Genomic DNA, 18,718 nt, shown 5'->3' on the forward strand with positions numbered 1-18,718 from the left:
ATCTTTACCTTATGCTATCTTTGTACATATATGAAGAAGATAAATAAAAATATAAGCCTTGGGCTTCCCTGGTGGCGCAGTGGTTGGGAGTCCGCCTGCCGATGCAGGGGACACGGGTTCGTGCCCCGGTCCGGGAAGATCCCACATGCCGTGCAGCGGCTGGGCCCGTGAGCCATGGCCGCTGGGTCTGCGCGTCTGGAGCCTGTGCTCCGCAACGGGAGAGGCCACAGCAGTGAGAGGCCCGCATACCGCAAAAAAAAAAAAAAAAAAAATAAGCCTTATATTTTAAGCACCGCCTGTGTTATTCAAAGGAGCTCTCGTAGTTCAGAGAAAGGGAGACAGCAAGGTGGCATGAGGGGAGGATTGGGATGATAAGGTATGAGAGAAGATTGTAAGGAAGAAGTAAGCTTTACCAAAAAAAATTTTTTAAGGGCTTAAGTGAAAAAAACAAGGTACAGAATGGTATAGTATTTTAAAATTTTTAAAAGGGCTTAAGTGAAAAAACAAGGTACAGAATGGCAAGTATTCAGAATGGTATACTGAATGGTACAGTATGCCACTGCTTGTGGGAAAAATGTATACATACACATTTACTTGTAAATACTCAGCACATATCTGGAAGAAAACTCTGATAAATATGGTTGCCTCCAGGGAAAGAAGTAGGTTGCTGGGTAAGAAGGGAATTTACTTTCTCTGTGAACCCTTCCGTACATTATGAGTTTTGCCCTCAAAAACTAAGTACAGCCAATTCTTTAAAAAACAAAACACTTGGCTGAAGTAAACAGTAAGAGTCCTCTGTACTGAATATTCATTATTCAGGATCCTACAATTACAGGGTTACTTAGGAAAGCTGAATTCTCATAATTTAGAGACATTCACTTATGAACTAATCGTTTATAAAACTAGTCTCGGGCTTCCCTGGTGGCGCAGTGATTGAGAGTCCGCCTGCCGATGCAGGGGACGCAGGTTCGTGCCCCGGTCCGGGAAGATCCCACATGCCGCGGAGCAGCTGGGCCCGTGAGCCATGGCCACTGAGCCTGTGCGTCCGGAGCCTGTGCTCCGCAACGGGAGAGGCCACAGCAGTGAGAGGCCCGCGTACCGCAAAAAAAACCCAAAAACAAAAACAAAACTAGTCTCTATTAGTAAAAAGATTGATGATGAGCATTGAGTCTTCTTAGGTATAGAATTAATTATAACACCTATGAGAATGCTATTACAAAATAGAATATAAATGTTGAAAATCTCAAAACCCTATAAATGAAATTATATTTAATAAAAAATTAGGAGGCAACAAGAGAGAGATATTACCTCCACATCTTCTCAAGTGGGAGATCAGTAAATTTTAAAGCTGTTAAGTCAAGTTGTAAAGAGTTAGTTACAGTCTTTAAAGATACAAAATTATCCACTCAGGCTTCCCTGGTGGCATGGTGGTTAGGAATCCAACTGCCAAGTCAGGGGACACGGGTTTGAGCCCTGGTCTGGGAAGATCCCATGTGCCACGGAGCAGCTAAGTCCATGCACCACAACTACTGAGCCTGCGCTCTAGAGCCCACGAGCCACAACTGCTGAAGCCCGCGCTCCTAGAGCCTGTGCTCCACAACAAGAGAAGCCACCGCAATGAGGAGCCCGTACACCGCAATGAAGAGTAGCCCCCACTCGCCACAACTAAAGAAAGCCCGCAAGCAGCAACGAAGACCCAACACAGTCATAAATAAATAAATAAATAAATAAATTTATAAGAACAGTAAAACTTAAAAAAGAAAAAGTATCCACTAGAGGATCTATAAAATTATTAATGTAACCAACCAGAACGTGATAGTGGAGAAGTGGGACAAATTTAAGGGTATATGAACTTCCTTGTCTGTCATATGGAAAAGTCAGAAGACATTGTCTAAAGGTGACATAAGGATAGCTATCATAAGAACATAAAACAGACTATAAGCCCACCACTTATCAGAAGGAATGCAGAAAACAGAATGCAGAAATCATACTGCTAGAAGTTAAAAAAAATTTTTAATAGAATTCCACATAAGGTAACAGAAACAAAGTGTCAGTAAATATAAATGGAATAAACACCTATTAAAAGGAAAAGTATCTCAGATTAAACCAAAAAATAGAATCTAATTATATGATGTTCTGTACAAGAGAAGCATCTAAAACTAAGTAAGGATGGTGATAAAAGAATGGACAAGGTATAACAGACGAATGCAAACAAAAAGAAATGAGGTTGATATTAATAACAGCAGGGTTGAATACCAGGCAAAATATTGAAGAGTCTAAAAAGGGCAGTTTTAGGACTTTCCTGGTGGTCCAGTGGTTAAGACTCCGTGCTTCCACTGCAAGGTGCACGGGTTCAATCCCTGGTCGGGGAACTAAAATCCCGCATGCCACACAGCACTGCCAATCAATCAATCAATCAATAAATGGGCAATTTTTAATGATAAAGGACACCATCTACAACCTGTCATGAATATTTCTGTACCAAATAATTCAAAAGAAAGCATATACCTTTAAGTTACTAAACAAGAAAATAATTTTTCTTTTTATTGAGATATAACTGACATATAGCATTGTATTAAGTGTACAACAGAATGATTTGATGTTTGTATACATTGCAAAATGAAATCACAATAAGTCTAGTTAACATGCATTGCCTTACATAGTTACAAAACAATTTTTTTCTTATGATGAGAACTTTTAAGATATACTCTCTTAGCAACTTTTAGTTATTCAATACAGTATTATTAACTATAGTTACCATGCTGTACATTACATCTCCATGACTTATTTATTTTATAACTGGAAGTTTGTACCTTTTGACTCTCTCCTCCCATTTCTCTCACCCCCTACCCCCTGCTTCTGGCAACCACCAGTTTGTTCTCTGTATCTATGGGCTTGGTTTTTGTTTTTAGATTCTGCATATTAATGAGATCATATGGTATTTCTCTGTCTGACTTATTTCATTTAGCATAATGCCCTTGCGGTCCATCCATGGCAACATGGCAAGATTTCATTCTTTTTATGGCTGAGTAACATTCATATATATATCATATCATATAGAAGATATATCTATCTTATATATAAGATATATCCATCTTATATCTCCTTTATCCATTCATCCACTAATGGACACTTACTTAGGTTGTTTCCATATCTTGCTATTGTGAATAATACTGCAATGAACATGGGTGTGCAGATAGCTCTTCAAGATAGTGATTTCAGTTCCTTCTGGTATATTCCAGAAGTGGAATTGTTAGATCATATGGTATTTTATTTTTAATTTTTTGAGGAATCTCCATCCTGTTTTCCATAGTGTCTATACCACTATGGAATTGGCATTCCCAGCAACAGTGTACAAGTTTCCCTTTTCTCCACATCCTCACCAACACTACTTATTTCTTGTCTTTTTGAGAATAACCATTCTAACAGGTGTGAAATGCTATCTCATTGTGGCTTTTTTTTTTTTTTTTTTTTTTTGTGGTACGCGGGCCTCTCACTGTTGTGGCCTCTCCCGTTGCAGAGCACAGGCTCCGGATGCGCAGGCTCAGCAGCCATGGCTCACGGGCCCAGCCGCTCCGCGGCATATGGGATCCCCCCAGACCGGGGCACGAACCCGTATCCCCTGCATCGGCAGGCGGACTCTCAACCACTGCGCCACCAGGGAGGCCCTCATTGTGGCTTTTTTAAATAATGAAATAAGCATTCAACTTAAGAAGTTAGAAAAAGAACAAGAACTTTAAAAAAACTAGATTCTAATAAAAAAGATTGAATCTATAAACCAGATATATCTAGCATGTTAAGCAACACTATGGAGATGCAATCAGCAAAATCTAGACTGAGAGAAATATACAAGATGCAGTTTTTCAACAAATAAATCACAAAGAAGTAAGAAGAAAACTATAGATTGAAAGAGAATTACGAGATGCATCAGTGAAATATAATGTATGGGCTTTGGTTCCTGTTTCCAAAAAATTAAGAAAATATTCTTGAGACAGAAAAATTTGAATGTGGACTAGATATTTTATATTAAAGAATTTATTGTTAATCATACATTTTTTTAAAGAGTCCTTATGATAATACATACTGAAATATTTTTGGATGAAATAATAGGATGTCTATTATTGGCTTCAGAATCATCCAGTGGGGAAGGAGAGGAAAGGAGAAAAGGTTGGGGTATGGTATAGAAGAAATAGTTAGCCAAATGTTGATCTTTCTTGAAGCCAAGTGATGGGCTTGTGGGCATTCATTATACTATTTTTTTCTACTTTTGTATATGTTTGAAATTTTCACAATATTAAGTGAATAAAAATGGTTGAATAACACAAATACAAATGATATTATAGCAGAAATGGTGTATATGCTGTGATCCTAGCCATGTAAAAATAAGTATGGAAGAGGTATTACAATTGTGTCGGCATGGTGGGATGTGGCAAATTCTCTGATTTCGAAATTATCTGTAGTGCTGTGGATTTTACTTCTATATTTTCACAGAAAGGTTGAGAGTGACTGTGGCCCACTCCACAACCTCTCTTTACATGTGCCACCCTTCCTTACTGTGTCACTCTGAATATCTTTGTTAGCACTTACCTTGGAACTGTGGGTCCATGGGTGAGACTTCTTGACTGTGCACTCTTTGAGAATGGTTAGCACTTGACATATGGTTTGTGCTTGGTACATGTCTGTGTTCTGAACTGGTGAAAAGTCACTGGCACCAGTTCCTGATGAGGTTAAGTACATGGGGTATAGAAAGGGCCCTTAGATGAAAAAGCTCCAGGTATCAAAGCGGAATTAAGAAGACAGAGGAGGTTAGGAGGTGAGGCAGCTACAGAGTTGAGGCCGTTCACTCCAAGAGGTTGCAGTGGCAGAAAGAGGAGCAGAATGATGGCTATGTATATCAGTGTTGGGTGGCAGGGTTGTCTACATGAGGGGGCTGCTAGAAGCGATGATCAGGGGAGAGGGAGCAAGGGCTCACATTTGTGCCAACCCTCAGCCCCAGTCAGGACTCTATAAAGGCTGAACTGTTTTTGGTTTTGTTCCCCAGGCCTGGTGAGTAATGTGGTGTTCACCAGTCACACCACAGAGCAGAGGCACCCTCTCCTCATTCAGTTGCAGAGCCTCATCAGAGCTGCCAATCCTTCCGCAGCCTTCATTCTTGCAGAAAATGGGATTGTCACCAGGTAAACTTAACAGTTCACTTCACTCCGCAGGACCAGCCACTTTCTCAGATGCAGCAGTCTGGCTATATGGCCCACTGGGTCTTTCCACTGTATCAAAGACCTGAGCATTTATAAAAGTCAGGTCTTGAAGTGCTTTTTTATTTTTATTTTTTTAAATTTATTTATTTTATTTTTATTTATTTTTGGCTTTATTGGGTCTTTGTTGCTGCAGGCGGGCGTTCTCTAGTTGCGGCAAGCGGGGGCTACTCTTCATTGCGGTGGCTTCTCTTGTTGCGGATCACGTGCTCCAGAGCGCAGGCTCAGTAGTTGTGGCTCACGGGCTTAGTTGCTCCATGGCACGTGGGACCTTCCCGGACCAGGGCTCGATCCTGTGTCCTCTGCACTGGCAGGCGGATTCTTAACCGCTGTGCCACCAGGGAAACCCTTGAAGTGCTTTTGATGCTATGTAAAAATCACCAAGAGGACCCCACATGTTAGTATCCTCTACTGTTTTTTTTTTTAATTTTTAATTTTTATAAAAAATATATAATTTTTCATGTATCAAATTGGCAATTTATTTATTTATTTATTTTTGGCTGTGTTGGGTCTTCGTTTCTGTGCGAGGGCTTTCTCTAGTTGTGGCAAGCGGGGGCCACTCTTCATCGCAGTGCACGGGCCTCTCACTATCGCTGCCTCTCTTGTTGCAGAGCACAGGCTCCAGACGCGCAGGCTCAGTAGTTGTGGCTCACAGGCCTAGTTGTTCCGTGGCATGTGGGATCTTCCCAGACTAGGGCTCGAACCCATGTCCCCTGCATTGGCAGGCAGATTCTCAACCACTGTGCCACCAGGGAAGCCCTCCTGTACTGTTTTGAGATATTTTGTTTTGATGCATTCACGTTCTCATCATTAAAGGATGGAAGTCAAGACTCTCTCAATGTTCTTTGTGTTAATATGTGAGAGAAATGGCATGGAAACATAGGGAAATTATATCTTTACTTCATAGACCTGGGTTCAAATTACAAACTAAAAATAGAGAATTAGTGACTTTGTGTGTATGTATGTATGAAAACATCTTGTCATATAGCAGTTTTGTTTGCTCAGTAAGGTGCTAAAAGGTGTATACTTTTCATATAGTTTTGACTTTTGAGCATTGCACATATTTTACACATTCAAAAATTAAGTCAACAAGGAGGGAAAAAGAACAAACAAAAAAGTGAATCCATCTGTATACCAAAGTAATAAGAACCGTACATATGCAAAATAATTCAAGTAGCTTCTGAGCATAATCCTCTGTTGGAACCCTGATTCCAAACGACATCACTGGGCTTCCCTGGTGGCGCAGTGGTTGAGAGTCCGCCTGCCGATGCAGGGGACATGGGTTCGTGCCCCGGTCCAGGAAGATCCCACGTGCCGCGGAGCAGCTGGGCCCGTGAGCCATGGCCGCTGATCCTGCGCGTCCGGAGCCTGTGCTCCGCAATGGGTGAGGCCACAACAGTGAGAGACCCGCATACTGCAAACAAAACAAAACAAAACAAACGACATCACTGATTAGAGAAGGGAGATTATAAATATGAAATGGGAAAGGTAAGGAAAAACCCTGCAAATGTTGGAGTTGAACTGGGGGACTCGGTATAAATTCATTATTTCAAAAAAAAAAGTATATTCTCTAGCTCTTTCCATTAAAAGGGACCAGAAATAATACCCTTTCCATTAAAAGGGACTAGAAATAATAATAGCAATTAATACTTCTACCTCTAGATCTTAATTTCCAAGTACCAATCCCTGCTACAAGGTATCAGGACTCTTTGGAGAATTGGCTGATTGCAGGTTTAGGGGGTGAAAGTACAAGGTGAACCTAGTACATTTTGTGACAAAAAAGCAGGGAAATATTCAAAGATAAGTGGAAATATGTCGAAAGGATACAGAAGCTAGCTTTAAGAAGCTCCCACTAGGCAAATTTGGGACAACTTGAGTATATGAGAGAACCATGATAATAATGGATTATATAGCATGTGAAGTAAAATGAGTCTGTGGTGATACTAAAAAAAGGGAGATGGACAGATCAGTAAAGATCTTCTTTATAGAAGAATGCTAGCTAATAAATAAATAAGGATTTATAGTACTAGAATATCACCATTTTGTAACCTTTCGTATAATACTTGATTTAGGCAAGAATTATCAATGGATGCTAAAAGCAGTGGATGAAAGATTGTTGAGGAAAAGGATATTCACTTGTCTCAAAGTATCTGTCATGGGACTTCCCTGGTGGCGCAGTGGTTAAGAATCTGCCTGTCAACACAGGGGACATGGGTTCAATCCCTGGTCCGGGAAGATCCCACATGCCACAGAGCAACTAAGCCCATGCGCCACAACTACTGAGCCTGCTCTCTAGAGCCCACGAGCCACAGCTACTGAGCCCATGTGCCACAACTACTGAAGCCTGTGCACCTAGAGCCTATGCTCCGCAGCAAGAGAAGCCACTGTACTGAGAAGCCTGCGCACTGCAACGAAGAGTAGCCCCCGCTGTTCCGCAACTAGAGAAAGCCCATGCACAGCAACGAAGATGCAATGCAGCCATAAATAAATAAATTAAATAAATAAATGAATAAATAAAAAGTATCTGTCACTCCACAGACTACTTACTACTTACAAAGAGGGAAAAGTACCTTCACAATGGAGAGGTCTAATCTAGAAGACATGACATTGACCAAAGGATTAAACTTAGCAAGACCACTAATGGGATAAACTGACATCATGTGCCTCCTTCGTGACACTGTGGGAAGGACACAACATCACTTGGCCATTAATCTTGTCAGAAATGTTTAGCTGAATCTAATCATGAGGAGCAGCCAGACAAATCCAGGTTGTGGGACACAAGACAGCTGGCATGTACTCTTCAAAAATGTCAACTCTATGAGAAACAAACAAACAAAAAAAGTTGGAGGAATTGTTCCAGACTGAAGGAAAATAAAGATTATAAATTAATGAGCAATCCTTGATTGGATCCTGAGTGCCCTATCCCCCCAAAAAGGGGAAATTTGAAAATGGATGTATATTAGATCAATACTTCTCCAACTTTAAGGTGCATATGAACCTCTTAGGGATCTTATTAAAATGAGGGTTCTGATTCAGTAGGTCTGGAGTAGACTGGAGATCCTGCATTTCCACCAAGCTCCCATGTGATACCAGTGCTGCTTGTCCTCAGTATTAAATACCCTCAGTGTGATAATACTGTTGTGGTTCTTCAAGAGAATGTGCTTGTTCTTAGAGATGCATACTAAAGTATTTAGGGGTGAAATAACAGAAAAAAATATCTATGCATGTACTTGTATGTGTGTATGGGGGTGTAGAGAGTAAGCAGAATGTACAGGTTAAGGTTAATATTTCTGATTAACCTGGGTTTTCTGTATGTTTTCAAAGGAATGAAGACATTGAACTGATTCTCTCAGAAAATAGTTTTTCGAGTCCTCAGATGCTACGATCTCGATATCTAATGTACCCTGGCTGGCAAGTATCATCAATGAAAAGTAGCTAAGATTTCTTTATAAACTCAGTGATTTATTTATTTACAGGAAAGAAAAAAAGAAAGTGAAAATACCAGATGTGCTCTAGGAGGGTGACAATGGCAGCTGCAACAGTCTGCCATGTCCCAGTAACCACTGGCCTTGCTGGAAGCCCAGTGATCCACACATCTTGGGGTCCAAATTGAGACCCTTGCTGGATGTTGAGACTTAAGGAGTCATCTTATAGGCCTTAAGCACAATGGTATCCTTTGTTTCCTCTAGCCTCTAGTGAGGGTGAGGTGGCCGGCATTGAACCAAGGAGTTATGACCCTCCCGGGTGAGAGAGTCTCTCCTGAGAATAGTCAGTCCTCTAGGGTTCCCATCTGACAGGTAGGTTCCCTGCTCTGGTGGCCCAGGGGATATTCTGTGCTCTGCAGGTGGCCTCCTAGCCTGAACCTGTCTTCCAGATAGGAGAGGAAGAGAAAAGAAAGTGTGAAGTGCACTGTAATCATATTTCCAGCATCACTTGAGCACTTACTGTGTGCTACACATTGCCCTAAGACTTCGCTCTCCAGTACGGCAGCCACTAGCCACATTTGGCTAGTTAATAAAATGTAAATGTATATTAATAAAAATAAAGTAAAATTTAGCCTTTTAGTCACACAAGCTGCATTTCAAGTGCTTAACAGCTACCTGTGACTAGCAGCTACTGTCTTGGACAGTTCAGATCCAGAACATTTCCATCATCACAGAAAGTTCTGTTCACAGTGCCACTCTAAGAGTTCAACCTGTGTTATCTCATTCATCCTCACACCAAGCCTGCAAGGTGGATTCCATTATTTTCTTCATTCTAGAGATAAGGTAACTGAGGAAGCAAGGACTTAAATGTCTTGTCCAAAGTCCCACAGCTAGTAAGTGAAAGAGTTGGATTTCAAACCCAGGTCGTGCGGCTTCAGAGCCTGTATTTTTTTTTTTTTTTTGGAAGTATAATAGATTTACGAAGTTGTGTTAATTTCTGCTGTACAGCAGAGCCTGTACTCTTAACCACCATGCTGCACTTGTCCCTGTATAGAATGGATAAACTAGTTTTGCTCTGTTGAAGGTTCAGGGGAAGACAGTTGTTAAAGCTTAGACAAAATTGATCCCTCATGTTGATTTGGATCATCTTTATTGTCCTCACTCACTTCCCTCAGCCACCTCTGTGAGTCCTCCAACCACCCCTTACATCACCAGTATTTTGTACCAGCAAAAAACTGATTGTACTATCCTGTTTAAAAAAAAAAAAAAAAAAGGTCAATATGTAAAATTGAAGGTTTTCAGGCTTATTTTTAGAAGGAACCTCTGGTTTGAGTCACATCATACTTAAACAGTGAGTAGGTGGATCATTCCTTATGCCTGAATAAGACAATAATATCTTAGCTAAAAAGAAAAAGATGGAGCTTCTGGGGTGAAACTCTCCTCTCCAGTGGCTGCAGCTAATGACGTTTTTGCTGCCCACACCTCTGGGCCTGGTCCTGAGACTTCTGTCGTCTCCACCTGGTGCCTAGGGAAGCACCTATTCTCCAGTCCATACCAACTCATTGTGGGCATGGCATACATTAACCTAGCTCGGGGCACAGACTTTTCTGGAGGCAGACCGATCTAGGACAGAGACAGGTATGAGGGAGTTCATTAGAAGGCTCTGTGAATCTAGAGTCTGAAATCTTCCTTTATCAGGAAGATCAGTCCTTGTAGAGAATCAGAGATGGAGGGGCCTCAGAATCACCCTTCAGGCCCTGCCTTCCAAGTTCATTCCTAGGAATCAGATGATTTACTCTTTTAACAAGATGGCAGTCATCAGATTCCTGCTCATCGCTGTACATTACTCCCCTCTCTCCTTGGGTGAGGGCCACCACCTCAGAGTGAACAGGCCTTAGCTGCGGGATGTGCTCAGCTCTGTGCTGTGCACATTCTCAGCCATTCCCCTCCCACAGCCCTCTGTTGTCATCGACCCCACCCCCACCTCCCCTGGTAGAAGGGCTTGTTCCTAGTCTGTAAGGAAACCTTGTACTCTTCCCCTGGCCCCTCCAAATTCCCCTAAGGAATGGAACACACCTCTGAACACAGAAGCCTGAGAAGCCCGTGGTCTCCAAATCTCACGTTTGGATGGGGAGAGAACAAAAAGAACATGTCAGTCTTGCAAAAATGTTACGCCACCACCTTACTTTAAAGAAGTTGCTTTAAAGAGTAAGATACTTTGAACAATGTAAAATCCAAAACTGCCGTGCAGTTTTCAAACAAAGGAAACTAATACGAAAATACAGGAGACTGGAGGGAGGTGTTTGCATCAAATGTGACGAAGGGTTAATATAGTATTTGGGAAGCTTGTTTAGATATTTAAGAAAAGTAACCCATATTATATAGATGTGAACAGTCCACTTAAGACCAAGTATAAATGGCAACTGTGTTAACAGAATTCCATGTAGGTAATACTCAAATGAAAAATGGTGTCTCACTGTTGCTTTGATTGACACCTGTTACATTTAGGCAAAAATATCTATAAAATTCATTGCTGGGGGAATTGTTGTGAAACTAGTACACTCATCTACTGCTGCGGGTGGTATAAATTACCCATGAGATGTTATGCCCTCTCCTGGACTGATTCCAATCAAGGGATTCATCTCAATGAAATCATTCAAAAGAAGGAATGACAGTTTCATAACTTTGGAAGCTGGGTGGTAGGAATTCATTACACTGCCCTTCTATCTTTGCATATCTTTGAAATTTTCCATAATAAAAAGTTAACTTTTTTAAATGCTGCATTCTTAATGAGTCTGTGGCAGTCAGTATGTCTGCTGAACTCAAAACTGAGAAAATACATCAGAGATGCCCCAGCCCTTTAGTTCCTTCTGGAGAGACTGCACATCCAAATGTACAGTCTGTTAAACTGCCCTCAGTGAGGGTAGGGCATAATGGGAGCCCTGAAGAGAGTGGGAGGGGATCCTGAGGAAGAGCTCCAAAGGTACCAGGAGGGACCCCTAATCACAGTTGGGATACTGGCAAGCTTCAAAGGTAGAGGGGGTCTTTGACTTTAAGGAATTGCTAGTCCAAAGAAGGTAAGACCTTCCTGCTCTAAGGGGGCAAACATGCTTCTCAGTCTCAAGACGAAAGAGACATAAATGCTTTCAAATAAGCGCTTTGTACACAAAATGACGTACAATTAAGGGAGAATTCAAATATGATAAGTGATATATAGTTCTTTCCAATGTAGTATGTAGTAACACTGAAAGCCCCAATTACTTGTATTTATAATTTTTTAAACCTTTTAAGGTATGAAGGTAAATTTGATGTTGGATCGGTCTTTCCATTAATGGTTCAGATTTGTGTATGGTTTGGTCGTCCCTTGGAGAAGACTCGCTTTGTGGCCAAGTGTAAAGGTAAGCCTTGACCGGAACATGTCCCAGACACTGGTAAAAGAATGCCCCAGAGTTGTCCCCGCTTTCTGGCACCATTTTAGTATTCTGTGTGTGCTGTCTCTTCTCACCATTTGGGTCTGAAAGCAGGCAGAAGAATTTGAGGACCCAGGAGTTCCTTACCCCTGGGAATAGTGGCAGAGCCACTGGGGGAGGATCTGGTGGGGGTACCTGTGAACCCTGGACCCTAGAGGAGGTGCCTTTCCAGTCCCTAACCCTCCCAGCTGTGCCACCCTGGACTTGGCCTCTGCCCCCAGGTGAGTAACAACCCTGTCCTCTTCCTCCACCAGCAATTCAGTCCTCTATCAAGCCAAGTCCCTTCTCTGGAAACATCTACCACATCCTGGGCAAAGTGAAGTTTTCAGGTAACTGGGTGCTTGGATTTGGGAGCGCTACTCTATGGAGTGCTCACATCTCATGATGTGAGTTCATAGCCTCTGCTGGTGCTTTGCAGACCACTGATGCCTCTTAAACTCTCTCAAAAAACCCTCCCCTCTGGGTCTTACACCATAGGCTCCTCCAGTCATCCCTTTCAGTCAGGGTCCCAATCTTTCTCCAGGTCCTTCTGCTCTGCAGTGGAGGATCTGTTTTCCTGCCCCTGGATGAACCTGCCCAGGGCCTCTCCTCACAGCTCCTTGACTTCCTTGTTCTAAAGACTCACACTCCACCCCTCTTGAGCCATTCATGGCCTCCTCCTAGACCTGTCACCAGGAGCTACCCCAATGCTGAGCCTTCCAGCTCTGGATCCGTTTCTGCCAAAGTCTTCAAGCCTTCCACTTGCCTTCTCCTCCCCTCTGTTCAGTAAACCTGTTTATCAGCCTTTGACCCTAGAGCCCTTGCAACCTGAAGTCTGTCAATCCTGGGCTGGGGTTCAGGGAAGGTGTGAAAACAAGGAGCCAGTTAACTCATCATTGAGAAAGGGGAGAATGTTCCAGGGAAAAGGCAGAGCATGTGCTGTGGATGTGAGGCAAAAGCACATTTCAGGAACCAAAAAGGGTTTACTGTGTCTGGGTCCCAGGGGAGGAAGTGAGGGAGTGTGTCTGTTAGGGCATCTTTGGCAGTTATAACAGAAAACCCCAGCTCAGCTAGCAGGTGTTAGCTACATAGCAAGAACTCACGAGGTCTGGCAGCATAGCAAGGCCACTGAAGACCCAGGTAATATATGGCTTTTGTGTTCTTACATTCTTGGTGTCAGCTTTTCCTCAGGTTCCCACCCCTCATGGTTGCCAGGTAGTGCTGCAGGTCTAGGTGTCACATCCAGATACAACAGCCAGCTGATGGAAGAAGCTGGCTCTTCCGATGGGTGTCTTTATCAGTTCCTCAGCAGACTTCTCTCATTGGCCAGGATCGAGTTGCCATTGCCCATGGGGAATTGGTATTGGAGGAGGAGGGGGATGCTGGGCAGGTAACCTGGGGTGTCTGCAGCAGGGAGCCACTGAGAGTTGTAAGCATGGAATCATCTGGGTTCAGATAGGAGAATTAGGTGGCAGATCCTCTATAAAAGAATCTCTCAAGGTCCTTAACCTTTGGCTTAATTTATGTTATTGAATCTGAAACTTTGGCCCCTCTCTACAAGCCCCTTACTCAAGCCCACTTCCCTCAGACTCTGACAGAGCCCCCCCTGCTCGTCCCTCTCCCCTATCATCACCTCCTTTTCTTTTTTATTTAGACTGGCTCTTGACCCCTTTCTTGTTAAAGGTAAACCTTTCTTTGTTTTAGATCTCTTTCTCATCATGCCTTTTTGGGGAACCTTACCCTTTTCTTGTGTCTCCAGTATATCTTAACCCCCAGCACCTCAGCTTATAAACCCGATTACATCTTTCCTGTTCCCACCCATGTGTCCCTCCTGCAGCACTTGTACTGTTGAGCTTGCCCTCCTCCATGGACTCTCAGACCTCAGCTGAGACCCACCTCCTCCACCTCTACCAAGGGAGCTTTCCTTGCTTCTCCTCAGCTACCTCTTCCATAGGGGTGACCCCAGCCATTCCCTCCTTCTAATGACTGTGTAGATGTCTCCCACTCAGGGTCCTACAGTCTTTCAAATGCCACAGATGCAGAGTCAAACTCTTCTTCTCCCACTTGCAAACCTTTTCTTCCTCTTGTAGTCCCCTTCTGGGTTAATGATGTCCACCGGATCACCCAATCAGCTTAGCTAGAAACTTACATTGTTCCTCCCTCTCTTACTTCATCCTTTCTAATTTCCTGTCAGTCATGTCAGTTCTCCCTCCTGCCTGTCTTTTGAATCTGTCCCCCACAGCTGCACTAATCCAGTCTTAGTGTAGCCTTATCCTTTTGGGGCAGGGTCTCAGGGACTAAAATGTTCTCCTTGCAGACTCTGAGAGGACCATGGAGGTCTGCCACAACACTCTGGCCAATTCCTTGAGCATCGTGCCAGTTTTGGAGGGACCCACGCCACCACCTGACTCCAGAAGCACACCTCAAGGCAGCAGCGGGCAGCAGGAATGCTACCTCGTGTTCATAGGCTGCTCCCTGAAGGAAGAAAGTGTCAAGGACTGGCTGCGGCAGTCAGCTAAGCAGGTGGTTTCCAAAGCCCAGACAGACCTGGCACTGATATGACCAGACACTTCAGAGTTGTTGCTGGACCTGAGGCAGAAGCCCCTCCACCTTCTCCCTGCTTTCTCCCCACTGGTTCACCCCTCACAGGCTCAGCCAGCGTTTTCAGGGACTCTGAGAGTGGGAGGAAGCCCCTGGGGCAAACTCCAGGCAGACTTGTTTTGCTGCCTACCCTGCGAGCCCAGGTTCTCAAAGCCATTTCCAGTCCTGCTTCCCAAGGCAGACTGGAGTTATTATCAGATGGCTTAACCAGGACCTAGGTGAAACTTAGTTGTTTCATGTGGACCCTGGATCAGCTTAGTGTTCTAAACTCAAAAATGTCTTCTTAGCTGAACCTAATTCATAGGCTCTCCTGTCTTCTGAGCCCAGCGTCTCCTGTACTTTGGTTCTCTCTCTAGAAAGGAAAAACAACAAAGATATGCTTAGAGTCCTTTGCAAACCAAGACTCCAAGCATAGACAGCAGTGAGCCCGGCCCTAGAGAGAGGTACAGGGGAAGAGGAGGCTTGCCTATAGAGCCACACAAACATCTTTAGTCCAATACTACAAAGAAAAAAAACCCGGACTGGAGTTTAAATCCTTTCATATGCTGCTAGCTTTGGGCTCTAAGCCTCTTAGCACAGTCTGAGCTTAAGCTTATTCTAGAGCTCTGGAAATAGAGTTGGCTGGGGCCTGGGTCTTCTGTACATGCTCAGTTGGGACCTGTCTCAGACTCACTGGATAAACTCTTAAATGGTATTTGACTGTGAGACCTCCAGTTGTTCTTTTTTTTTTTTTTTTTTTTTTTGTGGTATGTGGGCCTCTCACTGTTGTGGCCTCTCCCGTTGCGGAGCACAGGCTCCGGACGCACAGGCCCAGCGGCCATGGCTCACGGGCCCAGCCGCTCCGCGGCATGTGGGATCCTCCCAGACCGGGGCACGAACCCGCTTCCCCTGCATCGGCAGGCGGACTCTCAACCACTGCGCCACCAGGGAAGCCCCAGTTGTTCTTTTGTCTGCATGTCTGTCACTGGTGGGGCCTAGGATTGAGAATCTGCAAAGAGGCAGAAAATTTGCAAATGCATCAGTCTCTCTTCTGCCGTTTGTTCCCCACTGGCCCGCAGGACTCTGTGGTGGGAAAGTGGTCTTCTTAAGGGGCAGACAGGCAGGATATTGTATCCAGTCCATGACGATGCTTGTGCTTCCCCTTCTGGCATCTCAGTCATGTAACTGGCCCCCAGAGCCCTGAGCCCTCACCCTCCCGTGTACCCATCAGCTCTGTTGGAAACTGACACCTCCTTACATCTCTGCACAGAAGCCTCAGAGGAAAGCCCTGAAGACCAGGGGGATGCTGACCCAGCAGGAGATCAGGAACATCCATGTGAGTACCCTGCCCTGGGGGCCTAAGTCCCCTCAGTGTCCCAAGGATGTTCTTGTGCAGCTCTATCTTTTAGGATTCCTGAGTGAGGTAGCTGTTTGTAGGGCATGCTGGAGGTCCTGCTTCTCTCAGGCCACAGAGGGAAGCTGGGTAAAGAGAAACCTTAGCTCACCTGGCCTTGCAGCCTCAGTGAGAAGGGCAGTGTGACCTCTGGTGTGATGTGGTTACGAAATTGGGAACTAGTGCCTGTGGGAGAAACAGGTGACATGGAGGTCTGTTTTGTCACCGTGTTCAAGCAGCTGCAGAGAAGTCCTTTCCTACTCCCATTCCTCTGTCCTAGATAAACCACAGAGAAACCAGCGAGGGCCTAGGTAAAAACTAGATCCTGAAGCTGCTCATGGGCAGGTTGTGAAATCCTGAGGCCAAGACGAGAGGCCCTTTGAGGAGCCCTCTCCCATGCTGACTCCCAGGCTCTACCCCAGTTCCCATACCCACTGAGGCCTTTTCCTGATGGGTTTGGGGACAAAGGCTAAAAGGGACAGAGAGTCCAGGTCTCAGCATGAGCTGTGTCCCAAGTCCCAGTAATGAGCAGGTGGGGCAGGACTCTGGGCTTCCAGGAGCCCCTGCTGTGGATTTGAGGAGAGCCCCTTTATTCCGACTCCAGGGCCTGGGCACCTCTGGGTGTTCCTGCTGAGGACACCACGGGCACCTCAGAAAGCAGGCAGTGTGTGTTCCCCCAGAAGCACACCTTAAATAAGGATTTAAGCGCAGGTAGTTTATTTTGGAAGTGATTCTAGAAAACACTATTAGGAAAATGGGAAAGTAAGAGAAGGGAATCGTGTATTGTCAAACCAGTACCACTGTTGGCACCTGGGGCTTGGTCCCATTAATAATTCCAGAGTTTCTCCCTGAGAGGTGGGAGAACCTCTGTCAGTCGTTGTTTGATGGCTACTGTGAGGATGGTGTTATTCCCTGGCACACCTAGCCTTCCACAGAGCAAAGTGGGCTATTTTGCTAGGGTAATAGTCGTGTTTGTTTTGGGGTGTTTTTTTTTTTTTTTTGGCCGCACCACGCAGCATGCAGGATCTTAGTTCCCCGACCAGGGATCAAACTCACGCCCCCTGCAGTGGAAGTGCAAAGTCTTAACTACTGGACCACCAGGGAAGTCCCTGTTTTTGTTTTTAATGAATGAGTGAATGATAGAAAATGGTCAGATAATTCTAACAGGACTCTTCTCCTACAGGTGAAACGCCACCTGGACCCCCTACCTGCAGGTTACTTTTATAATGGCACCCAGTTTGTCAACTTCTTTGGTGACAAGACTGATTTTCACCCACGTATCCTTGGAATCTGGGGCAGAGAGGCTGGGGGTGTGTGAAAACCTGGCTGTAAAGAGGGTATCTGCTAGAGCCATCATAGCCTAGCCCCGGGTGCCGGCTGGGTTTGGGAATACACAGCAAGCCACAGAGGCTGACTTTTCATTTTGTCCTCTTAGAGTCATTAAAATTACATTTATTCTTCATTCAGTGATGGCTGAGGTTACTCTGTGGGTTGTAGTTTAAATGCAGCTGTGGTGACATCCTGTGGTCATCAGGGAGTCATGATTTACAAGTTGGAGACTGGGTCTGATTACAGTAGTTAATTTGTGAGAAGGTGGATGGGGTGCTGCTGTGGGCTAGTGAAAACTGAAGGGCTCAGTTCTAAGAGCTCATGAAGGGCCCTGTGTCAACCCCTGTCACATTCTTTGCAGCTGTGGTGCTGCCAGTATATTAAAAAAGCCAGTCAGGTACCTTCTGTGCAGGCTGAGCACTCACTACCTCAGTGTCCCCTACTTCACCTGTCCACAGATTCCTCTGGCCTGGGCAGCTCCCTTGGCCCCGAGGCTCAGGGCCTTCTTCCTTAATGAGGTGCCAGTCATGGACCAGTTCATGAATGACTACGTGGAAGAAGCCAACCGGGAAATCGAGAAGTATAACCGCGAGCTGGAGCAGCAGGAGTATCATGACCTCTTTGAGCAGAAGCCCTAGAGGAAGAAGACCCTGGAGATGGACGTTTTAAAACGGGGTGTCTTAACCTCAGCTTTTCCAGAGGCCCCTCCCTAGAGGGGCTATCTTTGTTCTCCTTGGCCTTTGTGTGCTGGCTTGAGTGCATGTTGTCTTTATTCTCTATACAGCGCTGAAGAGCATCACCTGCACCACTGATTTGGCGGGGGAGGGGGGTCCTCATGGAGGATGAGCAGACAGGGGGCTGCCCTTTGTGTGCAGCCAGCAGTCCAGGACCTCTGGGTCTCTGATAACAGTATTTTCTTTGGGCTGTTGCAGCAGTGTGTGAGGGTGGGAGGAGCATTTGGATTTGCACAGGGTGGCTGCTGGGACATAAAGAATCCTGGCTGCCAAACTGTGGCCATGCCTGGGGCCCCAGGCCACCACAGGCCTCGGGCCTCAGACACCACCCCAGGAGAGCCTTTCACCCCAGTGGAGTGCCTGCCTCCCTGTTTAGGCCTCTTCCACTGAAGGCTTGGGCCCTGCTGACCCTGTGCCCAGTCCTAGAGGGAACAGCACAAGCCTTGGCCAATCCCAACCCACAGAGCCGACAGCTTGGGTGGAGATCAGCAGCTTATTCTAAAATGAGGGAATTTCCCTTACGGACTAAACAGAAGGGAAAGACTTGTTGCTTTCC

At 44.9% G+C, this 18,718-nt stretch overlaps 1 protein-coding gene across 2 annotated transcripts in view; it reads left to right on the top strand.

The window, feature by feature from the left end:
• DNAAF9 (dynein axonemal assembly factor 9) overlaps window positions 1-18,066 on the top strand; it is a gene marked incomplete at both ends in the record, with an annotated part of 148,784 nt that extends 130,718 nt beyond the window's left edge. For both annotated transcript variants that reach the window (XM_079719722.1, XM_079719723.1), the window contains 8 exons: window positions 5,042-5,177; window positions 8,577-8,663; window positions 11,969-12,075; window positions 12,402-12,476; window positions 14,444-14,649; window positions 15,977-16,042; window positions 17,283-17,376; window positions 17,954-18,066. In XM_079719722.1, coding sequence (XP_079575848.1) covers window positions 5,042-5,177; window positions 8,577-8,663; window positions 11,969-12,075; window positions 12,402-12,476; window positions 14,444-14,649; window positions 15,977-16,042; window positions 17,283-17,376; window positions 17,954-18,066 — 884 coding nt within the window. The remainder of the gene's footprint in view (window positions 1-5,041; window positions 5,178-8,576; window positions 8,664-11,968; window positions 12,076-12,401; window positions 12,477-14,443; window positions 14,650-15,976; window positions 16,043-17,282; window positions 17,377-17,953) is intronic.
• Window positions 18,067-18,718: the final 652 nt, after the last annotated feature.

The sequence above is a fragment of the Hyperoodon ampullatus genome (genome assembly GCF_949752795.1).
Source record: "Hyperoodon ampullatus genome assembly, chromosome: 14".
Taxonomy (NCBI): Eukaryota; Metazoa; Chordata; class Mammalia; order Artiodactyla; family Ziphiidae; genus Hyperoodon; species Hyperoodon ampullatus.